This window comes from Phoenix dactylifera, chromosome 10 (genome assembly GCF_051530095.1).
Source record: "Phoenix dactylifera cultivar Ajwa chromosome 10, Ajwa_hap1_PhDact_Kaust_v1.1, whole genome shotgun sequence".
NCBI classification, from domain to species: Eukaryota; Viridiplantae; Streptophyta; class Magnoliopsida; order Arecales; family Arecaceae; genus Phoenix; species Phoenix dactylifera.
Genome location: NC_143199.1, coordinates 29,178,660 through 29,191,848, shown reverse-complemented (window position 1 = coordinate 29,191,848; position 13,189 = coordinate 29,178,660). Strand labels below are relative to the sequence as shown.

The 13,189-nt window shown below is 36.3% G+C and overlaps 1 protein-coding gene and 1 long non-coding RNA gene across 2 annotated transcripts; one reads left to right on the top strand and one right to left on the bottom strand.

The window, feature by feature from the left end:
- Positions 1-505: 505 nt before the first annotated feature.
- On the top strand, positions 506-7,172 carry LOC103723833 (tobamovirus multiplication protein 3). Its single transcript, XM_008814894.5, has 11 exons — positions 506-821; positions 1,274-1,364; positions 1,441-1,493; positions 1,581-1,673; positions 1,776-1,847; positions 3,166-3,238; positions 3,343-3,388; positions 4,531-4,594; positions 4,693-4,746; positions 4,843-4,920; positions 6,700-7,172. The coding sequence occupies exons 1-11, from the start codon at positions 672-674 to the stop codon at positions 6,790-6,792; spliced, it is 867 nt and encodes a 288-aa protein (XP_008813116.2). The 5' UTR covers positions 506-671; the 3' UTR covers positions 6,793-7,172.
- On the bottom strand, positions 4,611-8,557 carry LOC148702349 (uncharacterized). The gene is made up of 2 exons (XR_015969455.1): positions 8,307-8,557; positions 4,611-8,096 (listed from the first exon to the last, which is right to left on the bottom strand). It is a non-coding gene; the product is annotated as an uncharacterized LOC148702349 (long non-coding RNA).
- Between the last annotated feature and the right edge of the window lie 4,632 nt (positions 8,558-13,189).

Below are 13,189 nucleotides of genomic sequence, written 5' to 3'. Positions count from 1 at the left end.
GCAACATACAACAGAAATCCTGTTGTATCATATGGTATGGTAGTGGTGAAAGAAATCTTTTTTGCTAATAAAACTTGATCTCATGTTTTACTTTTTCTCCCTTGGAACTGAATAGAGGCAGAATTCTCTTAAATGTTCGCTAAGGTGCATGGCCGAAATGGAAATAAAAAGAGGAATCAAAATTTAAGGATATTTTTGACATTTGGCTATAATAATAGAATTTGAATATTTGAGGGAGCTGGAGCTGGGATTTAGGGGATGGGTTTTTTTTTTTTTTTTTGGAAATGGGAATGAGATTTATCCCAAATCCCAACTAACTCATTCTGATTTCTTTCTTCAACCAAACGTGCCTTTAGATCCCTGACGAGTTCGGATATCAGATCCTCGGCGGTCATTATTCTTAAGAAGTTAGAATATTTTGTTCGGCTCACACGTGCTAATAATCAAGTCGGCGCTGTGAATCCCACCAGTGACACGTATCGATCCCGTCCAAATCCATCGGCCCGCACGGTGTTTCACCTTGTTGCAATCGAAAGCCATTTCGCTCCCTTTTCTTGCCCTCTTCTTTGGGGATTATTTTCACCCTCTCAAGTTCTCGAATCTTCGACGCCTCCGCTCGCCCAGGCCCCTCTCCGGTCGCGGGAAAATTTGGCTTTCCGGGAAGGGAGTCCATGGCGAGTCCGATGGACTCGTCGGTAGCCGCGTTTTCGCTGAAGAACGCCTGGGATTGGTGGGCCGAGGTGAACGACTCGACCTTGTGGCAGGATCGGATCTTCCAAACCCTCGCTGGGCTCTTCGGATTCGTTTCAGCTGTCGCTCTCGTAATCTTTCTTTCTATATCTCTCCTATCAATTCCATGGATAAGTTCAAATCGATTTTTCTTTCCTTTCTTTCTTTGTTTGTTTTTTTTTTTTAAAAAAAAAGAAGTTTAGAACCGGTTGCTGTGTGCTATGCTTTCAATCCTGTGATGTAGGGTTCAAGAACTTGTTCTTTTCTTGTTACAATCCATAGGGTTGGTATTTATTTGTTCTCACACACAAGCAATCTCGCAGTCAGAACCGAAAGTTTGAAACATTTGGAGCATAAAGATAAATAATACGATTGTAATTCTCTTTTACTGTTTCTAAAAGTTTTATTTGATCACAACCACTTGCGTTTTGTGAAAGGAGTGCTTTATTTGATCGATCGCACTGCTTTTTTTAAAAAAAATTGTGAACTTGGGATTGTAAGTTGTAGTGACCATCATTTGGTACTGAGGTGGTTTATTTTGCAGATCCAATTGCTAAGAATTGAATGTAGAGTTCCGGAGGTTGGTTGGACAACACAAAAGGTTTTTCATTTCTTGAATTTCCTCGTCAATGGGGGTAAGTGTCCATCTTAACTAATTTAATATAAATGTGCTGAGCCCCCTTCTTTTGGTGAAAGTCTAGTTCCTTGCAGTTCGGTCAGTTGTCTTTGTATTTCGCCGGAGTGTGCAACGACTAAAGCCTGAGGTTTGCCTCATTCTTTCCCGTCCTCGTCCCGTGGTGTTTTATTTGTAGTGGATTTATGCTATAGCTTTTGTTGGTTATTCTTTCCAGATCATCCAGCATATTCTTCTCGATCTTCCGGGTCTTGCTTTCTTCACTACCTATGCACTCTTGGTATTGTTTTGGGCAGAGATATATTATCAGGTTGGCTTTCAACTTCTGTTCTTTTTGAAGTTATTAGTCTGGACTCTGGATCCTATCCTAGTTTCTCTTTATATTAAATTTTTGAAATGCAATGTATGGCAGGCACTAGCAGTATCTACTGAAGGGCTTAGGCTCACTTTCTATACAATTAATGCAGCAGTTTATGTTATTCAGGTAAGGACATAGTTGATGCTCTGCATGATGAATAATGAAACTCCAAGAGAGGCAGATGATTTCTTTATTGTGATGCTAGGGGTAAAAGTAGGGTCATGATTCTGTGCATTGTGTTGTTGGTAGTCTCTCTCTCTCTCTCTCTCTCTCTGAGGGTTGATTATTGGAAATTTATAATTATTGTCATCACAGTAGATGAATTGAAATCTAAAAACAGAATACTTGTCTAGAATATTTTCCATTTGCAGACTTCAGTAGCCATGCAATTAATGTGCATATGAACTTGATATTGTCATTTGGTGATTGAAATGCATCCAACAATTTGCATCTCAATACTTTGTGGGTAAATACTCATTCATAATGAGAATAACATGGAATAATCTACAGTCAACTAAAATTTAAAGCCATCGTTGGAATTGCAGGAAACATGCTTGAAAATAGCTTTGACTGCATGGATAAAATGCCTGGTGTGTTTTTGCTATCATTATGATTAAATGGGAAAATCATGAGAACATGATCTCTAGATGAAGGCATTTTTCCTCCTATTATAAATCTTTTCCCTTCTCTACTCTTCTTGTATGCAAGCCAATACTCTGAAAGAGGCACATACGAAGAGTCGATGTTTTGAAGGGTAGTTACCATGTGCTGGCGGTGACGTGACTACATAATGCATATTGGGTCACATTTACTGGTACATATACAGGTAATAATAGCAATCTTAATAACAATAGATCTAGCAATTAGCACTTACTAATTAGTATCTGATTCTTGGTAGCAATAATTATAGCATAAGTAACATATTGACATTGTTATATGTGCATATTTGCTAGCTTGAAATCCATGTCCAACCCAACCACTGGCATGAACATCCTTATTTGCATTGGAAAACATGTACTCCTTTGGATGATTCCGGATGAGGTTACTGCAGCGAGTTGGCCAGTAATAAAAGTTGTTTTCTGGACCCAATTTGTCATGATTATGATGTACACATTGTGGCTTATTTAAACCTCCTTACTTTAACATGCCAAGATCTTATCTGGATAAATGTTGAGCCAGCTGGCTGATACATGCCATGCTCATTTGTCATTAAAATCTTCCACCAACGTCCATATGTTAAATAAAGGAAAATATGTTACTTTTGAAGAGTGAAACCATTGCTTGAAAGATATTGATGACTTGCTTCTTTTTTATGTGCCTAAGAAAATCTTTTGGGATATATATTCTGGGATCATGCTCTTTCAAGTTCAAAATAATAGTAAAATTTTTCTAGGATGGCTCTAGCATAGGATGCTTGGATGATTCCCATTTTAACTGTTTACAGATTGCACTGTGGTTGCTCATATGGTGGAAGCCTATCCAACCTTTGGTCATCCTATCCAAGATATTCTTTTCTGGTATGGCTCTGATTACTTGGTTTTTCTACACATGACTATATATTGCTGAAATACGGTTTGTTTATTGTAAACCTATAACAATGTGAGAGTATCTATAATGGCAGGTGTCTCATTGTTCGCCGCCGTTATCTTTCTTCTGTATGGAGGGAGGTGAGACATATGTTATTCATCTCCATGCTTTCATAGTCTGATGGATCTTGATATCCACATGCTCGTTTATTGGTAGTTACTCATCATGCGGCAGGACTCATCATACAGCATCTTTGCATGCACAGAACAACTAATATAAGCAAAGAGTTATTCTACTTATATATGATCTGGCTAGCTAGAAAGGAAATAATGTTAGGATGCTCATACAATGTGCTTGTCTGAGTGTTCTTGTTTTTTCTTTTGGAACAAATCTTCTTATCGGGTACAATTCTTGTACTATGTAAGATATATACGCTTGGTAACTTTCTGATGTTTGTTTTAAACGTCTATCTTATGTTTCCTTGTTTCCCCTTGCATTCTATTTTTATGTGTTACTTGCAATTTTCTATAAATTCATGTAGTATAGATATGTTTCCTTGTTTCGTACAAAAACCAGTCTCTCGTATCTGTAGCATTCAATATTCATGAGATAGTAGTTTTTTTATGAAATATAGTTTAGAACTTGTTCTTAAAAGTACATGCAAGAGATTTCTTAAGATAAATACCTACTGTAGATACCTTGACACAATCTCTTCAAAGCTGTTCTATAAATTCATTTAGTATAGATATATCGCAGGTATTGCCATGTCATGGTGACATGGGCTAGGACCTCATTTGATGATACTATTGTTTTTCTGTTCCTTCTGCTGATTGTATCACTATGCACTAATTCTGCAATACTTCATACTGAGCTAAACATCCCAGGAATATGGACATATTTATGCATTTGAAAATTCAAGGATAAACATAAACCTGTATTATATTATCCTTTGATTATAACATGTTAAAAAGTTTATATGCCCATGCCCCAGAAACATTGGAAAAGGATGGTCCACCAGGTTGGTGATATGGATCATCCTGCTTCGAAGCACATTATCGTGTTTGCTGAACCGTCTAGATCATGTAAAAAGATAAGCTATATTGGTTAGGAAAGCAAGTGCTGTGCTTAGTTTCACATGGAGAATGCTGTGGACTAGTTCTTTGATATAATCAGCATGCTTTCTAGAGTTCATGATACAATATAGAGATATTAAAAATTATGCAGTTTATGTGCATATCCTTCCAGCTTTGATTTTTGTAATCAATATTTTTCTTATCGGTAGACTCTTCCTAATGTTGCGACGCTTTCCTGTGGAGTCCAAAGGGCGACGCAAAAAGTTGCAAGAGGTACATTTAGACTGTCTTTCTTGTTTTTTGTAACTGAGCTTTTGCTTCAAGAATCTTTGGTTTATTTTAATTATTTATGTCCACTTTTATGTTTACAGGTCGGCTATGTCACAACTATATGTTTCTCCTGTTTTTTGGTGAGATGTGTCATGGTAGGTGTGAATACTATACCTCATTGGCCAATGTCTAAATGTCTCGATCCTTATCTGCTGATAACTACCTTTTCAAATTTAATATTTGTTCTGCAGATGTGCTTCAGTGCCTTCGATAAGGCTGCAGATCTTGATGTTCTGAACCATCCAATATTGAACTTTTTGTACTACCTGGTACGGGCTTGATCTATGTTTATACATCGATATGAAGCATTATAGTACCAGTGTAGGCAAGCAGCTAAACATAGAGGTTAACAATGATTTTACATGAATATGCACTTTTCGTGTATCTAGGTGTCTTAATAAAGTATCCATGTGGGAGGGTAGAGATGTTCTATTTGGCTGGGAATTTTAATTTGTTGGTTGACACTTATCCATCTCTGAGTATTATGGTAGTGCAAAGACTCAGTACTTGTCTATTGGTAGCACATTGCCTGAGCCTGAGAAGCTCTATATCTCAGCATCAGCTATAGATCTATCAGATACATGTGAATGGTTCACATGTTTGCTCACATTGAATTTTTGAGAAACATTAGCAAAAGATCTTTAAAACTAAATATGATGAAATAACCCATGCCTGAATAATTTATTAGGTCTAATATTTAATATGTATTGGTGATTCTTTTTCGCAATGTTGTCATAAAAATAAAAAAGGGCATCCTAATGCACGAGGCTCTCACCACCATAGGATCTGGGAGAAGGTGAGATGTATGCAGCCTGACCTCCTTGTGCGGAGAGGCCGTTTCCGTGTACTGAACCCGACAAACTTAGGTTATAATGAAGCAACTTTACCATTGCGTCAAGGCTCACCATCTATCATAAATATTTGAAAATTAAAAAATTAACAATTACATTTGCTTAATTTACATGTTAAATAAAATTTAAATGTAGCGTACACATAGTCATGGTTCCAGCTTTACTCATTCTTCTTCCTTGAACTCTTCCCCAAGAGCAAACTTTTCATTCAAGTCAGTCTTAGAATTATTGGTCGGTTTTCAACATTGCAATGTATGAAGAGCATATGTATGATTACATTGTAGCAAAAACTGGGGCAGAAAACACATCAATTGCTGCTCATTTGATGGTGATAAGACACACACTGTTATTGCAGATGAAATTGTCATCTCTTTTGTTTTGTATGATCATATTATTTATAATAAGGTGATTTAAAGCTTCAATTTATATATCTTAAACTTTTTTGAAGAAACATAGTTGTCCTTGAGAGTTGCAACTGTTCAAATTTACTTTAAGATACTTTGGGAATAGTTGAAATAGAGACTTTTAGCAGAAAATGTATGATTTTGCAGTTAATGGAAGTCTGCAAAAAAATTCCTGATCAACTGCTTTGCTTCTGTCTAGCTGGCTTTTATGAGAAGAGAAATGGTTTTAAGTTTGCAGTGAAATCAATGGGTTATGGGATGATCCACTTTGGGTCATACTGTAATTTAAGATAACTTACACTAAACAAGGTCAACCTTATTATAAACCCTGACGCATATCCTTCTATAGCAATGGGTATTGGTAGCATCATTAATTTCATTGCTCATATATGTTTGAGATGATGGCTAACTTGTCGTGCTGTTCTTTGTGAACTGAACTCGTTCTTTGTGAACTGAACTCCCTTTTCACTAAGCCAAGGGCTGATCTAAGTCTGGCTTGTCTTGAAATGACCCAGTTAGATCGTGGGTGATACTTTTACCTGGACTCCCTTGCTTACTAATGCACTTGGTTAGGATTCGGTCTAGATGACATATGAGTAAGCTTGTTCTGTATAACTTGGTTGGTTATGATTAATTCTGAATTAATCATCTGCATTAATTAGTAGTTATATGGTTCCTACCCACCTAAATTTGGTATTTTGTTTTGTTGCTTGCTTGTTTTTAGCTGACATTATCTGAGAAGGCAAAATGTTATATGGATGACAATTGATGGTTCTTTTGTAAATTTTTGCAGCTTGTTGAAATTCTTCCTTCATCTCTAGTCCTATTCATCCTGAGGAAATTCCCACCAAAGCGCGGGATCACACAGTATCACCCCATTCAGTGATTCCGGGGTTACATCACTGGTTTGCCCTGGTTAAACTTCATGAGCTTTTGAAAGCTGGGGCTCCTCCTTACAGAAGTTTGCAGGAAAGAGAAAACCTAAAATGGTGGTCTGCAGTGGCTGCAAATGTTGGTCAAAGGATTTGCTTGCTTCTAGGGAGCATGCAAAGAATGGGAATAATGTTGTGCAAGGTCTGTATAGTATTCCTTTTAGTAACAACAATGCATTTTGTTGGTTTAACCTTGCATGGTCCATCTTACAACATCTCCACATGTTTGAGGCCCTACGCCTCTAAAGTATACAGCTAGTGTGGATCTAATATGATCTTTCTGAGATCATCTGAGCATTATTTCTGTTTTATGCATAATTTAAGCTTTTCTTAACCATTGGTTCTTTCTGTGTTATATCACTGCCATTTAAGATATTAGTCTTACAGTGAATATCTGTCGGTTCACTGTTCACTGTTGGCTGTTATGAACTGAATTTCAAAATACTCGGGCTTTGTTTGGAAGCAGAATAAGAAGGGGTGAAAGTCATTTAACTTGGTTATTCCAATCCCTTTTCAGCCAAACACTTATTGGAATACTTGAGTTAAACCACTTTTTGAAAAAGATAAAATAGAAATTTTTGAAAAAGCTGGTACACATTTTTTGCCTTCCAAATTCCCTTATCATATTTATTCCATGAATAAATTAGTAGGTTGGAGTAATTTATTTCAGAGTAAAAAGGAATAGGAGTAAGTTGACCTATTTACTTCAAGTAAACTTTTCTTCCAAATGCAGTTTGGGTGAATATTCAAAATTCCATTCGTATTGCTTGTCTGAATATGTTGGAAGTATATTTGAGAGCGAAAATGATAAGTTCTGTTTTCAGTAAATAAGTTTGATTTTGGTGGGGTGGGAAATTTCATTGAATTCTTCCTCTTGTCAACTTATAACTGGTCAAAATTACTGCCAAACAAACCGTGTTAAGACTTGAGATCATCGTGTCAGTCGAATAATCTTGACTGCCAGCATGAGATCATAAAGAAATTGTTTCTCGTGCATCGATGTATATAAGCATCAAGGAAGAAGAGTTGCCAATCAAAACAGTTTCCATCTTAATGGAGATGACATGTCCGTGTGTATTGTCTTCATACAGACTCTACAGCACATTATTCTTATGGATATTTCCTTCATAGTGGTTTGTGTTATGGAACAAAGACATTCTCTCATTCTACTGAATATCAGATGCATGTTCATGGATGTGCATCATATGAAGTGTTTTGCATACTATATATCCACATAGGCCTGCTATCACGATCATAGCTGGTTTGTGCATCATTTGGCATGTAATTAGTTCCCAAAAGAAACACATTTCAGCCAGTCTAAGCCTAATTATTGCTTCGAAAATACATTAACAAGCAATGTGATCAATAACAAGATACCAGTTTCAGCCTAGTTATCAGTTGGAAAATGTATTAAAGAGCAATATAATAAACAACAAGATACATTAGTTTCTGATAGAGATTCACATACCAATTAGTTGTGGACCTTTAACACAAGGATTCTGAAATGGCAGCTGCTTGGAAGTGGTGTCGGGAGCATGAGAAGCTTGTGTGTTGAATATCTACTAACTTCTAAAGGGGTCATATGAACTACCAGTCTTAAACGGACATTCTCAGGTCCCCGCCTTTGTAACCAACGCTTTGAACGTTAGGCATACGCAGGAGACCGAGGCTGAATTTTGCTTTCACTCAAGGTTAACTTTCAAAATAGTGAGATGGTATACTTGGGCTGCCGACCAATGCTAGGACAGCCTTACTGAATCGCCAGCTCGAACACCTTGCTTTGAATCAAATGATAGGCAACTGCGAAGAGGAGATAAGGATTCTCTCATTATCACACCCTAGGATCTTACCTGATATACCCGCTGAAAGATATTATTTGAGTTTCTTAGTCTTGCATAAGTATCCAGGATCAAGGCATAAAATACCAGCTGGAAGATATTATTTGGATTTCTTAGTCCTACGTAAATATCCAAGTTCAAGGCATTTGATCAAGATCCAAAATGAAGGTAGATGATGCCCCTTATTTGGTTCTAAATATCTGGGGATGCACCAATAGAGACTCAAATCCAGGATCTCGAGGGCTATGATTGCTAAAGTAAAAAATGCCTTGTCCGCATGTTCAAAATAAATTTTGTTTGTAGCTTAGACTTCATTGTTTGAGGCCCATATACTAGTACAGTACTAGTGTACTACTACACCGTCAAGAGCTTCACGTGCCTCTTCCCCCGTACGGTTGCCTAAACGTGAGACGAGCGTTTGAGGGATTTGAGCGGTTCCTCCAAGCCTCGTTTCGTCTTAAATGAATCCACATACCAAGGTCCAGTTGCCCTCATCGGTAAACTAGCAAGGGCCCCATGCCTCGGATGGAACTCCTCTCTGTCTAGAAAGTTTAAACGAAAAGGCAAGTGAAACTTTTTCTCAAAAAAAGAAAAAAAAAAATCTCCAAGAAGAGGCAAGCGAAACTGTTTGATTCATTAAATCGGCATTGCCCGGTGAGCGAATCTGATTTTGATAATGTCATTCCTTCTGGATATCACATATATATACACATAAATATATACATATATAGAGAGATATATAGATAGACTTCAATAATTGATACTCATTTCACCTACAATGGCATTTTGTTGTCTTCCTGACAAAAGACCTGAACACCGCAGCTTCTTTGATATCATCTCTTTTCTTCTCAAAATGTCAGGCACTCTTGTTTGGGTTTTTTTTTTTTGTCAGTTATATTCTTTAATTTCTATCTGCAAATTAGGTATTGTGAAACGAACATGTTGATTGCCAGTTTTATCAACTTGCAAAACAAACCACATTATCTTTTTTTAATAGTGATACTATCTCTTATAAATTATTTGATTTAGTATATTCTGGTATTTGGGATCCATCTCTTGTTAGTACTAATAGACAGTTCATGTTATTTTATTATTTTTGTCAATGATTTTTCTTGTTTTACTTTGTTTTATCTTATGCACAGTTAACTACCTGATAATTATTCTACCTTTGCCAAAATGGTTCAAACCCAAATTTTTTAAAAAAATTAAAATCTTTCACACCGATAATGCTATGGAGTATGAAGAACAGAATTATCTTACTTTTTTTGAAACAAAAAAGCTTTATTCTTCAGCATTCTGTCCGGGCACATCTCAATAAGATAGAAGGTTAAAAGGTAAGCACGGGCACATATTGGAAAGAGTGCATGCCTCGCTTATTTCTGCCTTAACGTTTCGGGGAGAAACTGTTTTCATTGCTATTTATACTATTAACTACATCTTTTCTTTACTCATCGGTAACTAACCTCCCTATGAGCATCTTTTTGTCATTACTCCCAATTACACCTTACTCAAGTTTTTTAGATGTATTATTTTGTGCAATTACAATCTCATGAGCGTACCAAATTAGAAAATCGTTCTCATTTCTGTTGTTTTTTTGGTTATGAAATTAAGCATAAGAATTATAGATGTTAGGACCTTTTTTCCAAACTACTTCATAATTCTCGTCATATTATCTTCTGGAAATAGAAAATATTTTCTTCTACGTCACAATTCTTTATTTTTTTTCTCCTTCCTTATTCTTTACCCATCTTTTAGTTAAGCTGTTTTTTGAAGACTCTAATACGAAAAGAAAAATGAGGAAAGAAGAAGATGAAATCTCTTGACTTATACATCAAATGTTTTTTTTTTTCTTCTGAAATGGATGATTCATATAGTTCGGATATGGATACATCCAAAAAAAATCAAAAAATAATAATTCGGGAATACACTAGACAACTCCTTCTCTCCAACTCAAAAAGTACTTCTGGAGTGGTTAGCTCATCAAATGCTTGAATGGCATATAACTATAACATGCTTGAATTACTATAATAATTTTATTAATATTATAAGCTAGTTACATGTAAGGATCCGTACAAATCTATTTTTAGTCTCATATTAGTTATATACTGTATAGATTTTAGATACATATATAAAATTAAAAAAAATAAATAATATTTTTTTTGGGTACACTATTATACCAATGTTTTCAATCTTGCATCGAATTTTCTATAATCTTCATTACAATGGTGCAGATGTATCCATCACTTCCGGCCAATCACATCGCTGGCATTTTTTTGGTAAAAAAGAAGAGGGGGAGAGAGGAAACCTCGCCCGTGTAGTAGTCTTCACTGGGCCCTCCTTCCACCAGAAAATATTCGATGCAGGTAAAAATTTTTGCTCATCCTCTCCAACCCGTGGATTATCTCATGTGTGAGTATGTCACCTCAGTGCTAGCCGGACTAGATAGTGTTCTCACCGAGCATGTCTAAGTGAAGTGCATCTGGTCTTTAATATTTAATCGACATATGTGTTTCAAATTTAAACCGTATCGATAAAAATAAAGCTCTATTCTAATTATGCTACAACCTTGATCGCTGGCATTTCACTGCCTTCACTTATCCCTAATATGGACTGCTCATTTCGCCCATCACTTCCACCTGGAGACAAGGTGACGTCCCTTTGCCCGACCCCGCTACCACCATTATTCCGTGGACTGAATCCACCAACCGCTCTCGGCGAATCCAAGACGTCTCTGAGGGCCCTTACAAGGACCCTAGAAACGAGAACCCCGAAGAGACCCAGCACACACGTAAGATGCGTTCCTCCTATGTGCAACTTTGGGTGTAAGTTTGGTGCCTGACTAAAATTACCCACCCCAGTAGAGGGATGATTGTACGTACGGAATGGTGAATGAGTTAAAGTGGATTGGGATGGTAGTTATCCGGTAGGATGTCGACACGTGTCGAGATAGAGGACGACCACCTCGGAGAGGGAGGGGAGAGAGAGTGCGTGAAGCGTATGACGGGCTGACGAGCGTGAGGACCGAATTTGACCGGCCGCGGACCCCAAAAAACTGTTAATACCCCCTGCAACCTTAGAAAATTTCGTAACTACCCTTGTCTTGCGTATGGTGCGGAGGTTATAATGATGCCGTTACAGCGTAAGGGATAAGGACGTCATAACCGTTATAACCGGGGGGCCTCCCATCAGCTATATATATATATATAAATAATTACGGAAAAAATATAACGACTATTATAATACATTATTTAGTGTTGCAGCAGCTCCTTATAACATTAATGGATATTGCCTTTGCTTATATTTCTTAAATATTATTTTTTTAAAAAAATAAGTTTTTTCAAAAATAGGCAAAAAGATATTACTGTTATTTTTTTATTATTAATTATTATTTTTTATTATAGTGTCATTGTAATGATTTAGATGGAGGGTTTGTTATAACATATCATGGAAGCTTAGTTTGGTGCAGAAATATTATAAAATTTTAATAGGATGAACATTATAATTATAATTTTCTCACTCTATAATGATATTTTACTTTTGAAAAAATAACTATTTTGAGGAGTTATGATAGAATTATAATCTATTGTCTTCTAGAGATTTGTGAAATTTTTCTTTTTTTGAAACATTCATAGTTTTGAATTTCACAATATCAAATTCGATTGCGACATGCAATAGTAAATGGAGTTTGCTTTTTTTTTTTGTGTTTTGAAGAGAAGATTAATGCATGACCTGATCACCTCCATTCAGTAGATGAAAGCTGGTAGACAAATAGTCGTGAGAAAAGGAAGAAGAGAAGCATAAAATAAGGAAGATAATTAAGGAGACTAAAAGTTGAATACCAAAAAGAAACTAAGAAGTTATGTGAAACCTTAATAAACAATTGAGGCTGAACAAGAAGAAAAATTACCAAAGTTTTAACCAAGTGAACAAAGAAGAGAGCTTTCATTTGACTTTATCTAAAGCAGGGCTAATTTAATATTTGTTGGAATTTGTGTAAATAAAAAAGATTTGTAACCCCCAAATTTTTTAAAAAAGAGTTGTTATAATCTTTAAGTTTTTCAAATTCCATTTGGAAGTTTCAAAACTTCCCATTATCTTTCATTATGGCCTTAATGAGGCCATAAGTATTCAACCGTTATGGTTGGATGACAAAAGGCCTATAAAAGAGCCATTCCTTGTATCTAACAAAAAATACAATACAAAACCCTTCTTCTTCCTCTCATTGTTTCTCTCTACCACCATTCTCTCTTTTACAATTTTCTATATTATTGGGCAACCGATATAGACTAGGTAATCTGCCTACTACAGACGTGCACTGTAGATTAGGCCCGCTGTGAGCTGTTTGGGTTGTATCTTGGAGCCGTCGCTGACCGCCAATACCTGCACGTGGGGAGGCAACAACGGTTTTAGGACAGTGCGTCTTTTGGCGTGCCTCTCACACCTCACAGGCCAGATATTTTCTTACCACTATTTTATTATAATTGTTAGATTTTCTTTTTATGTGATTTAAATA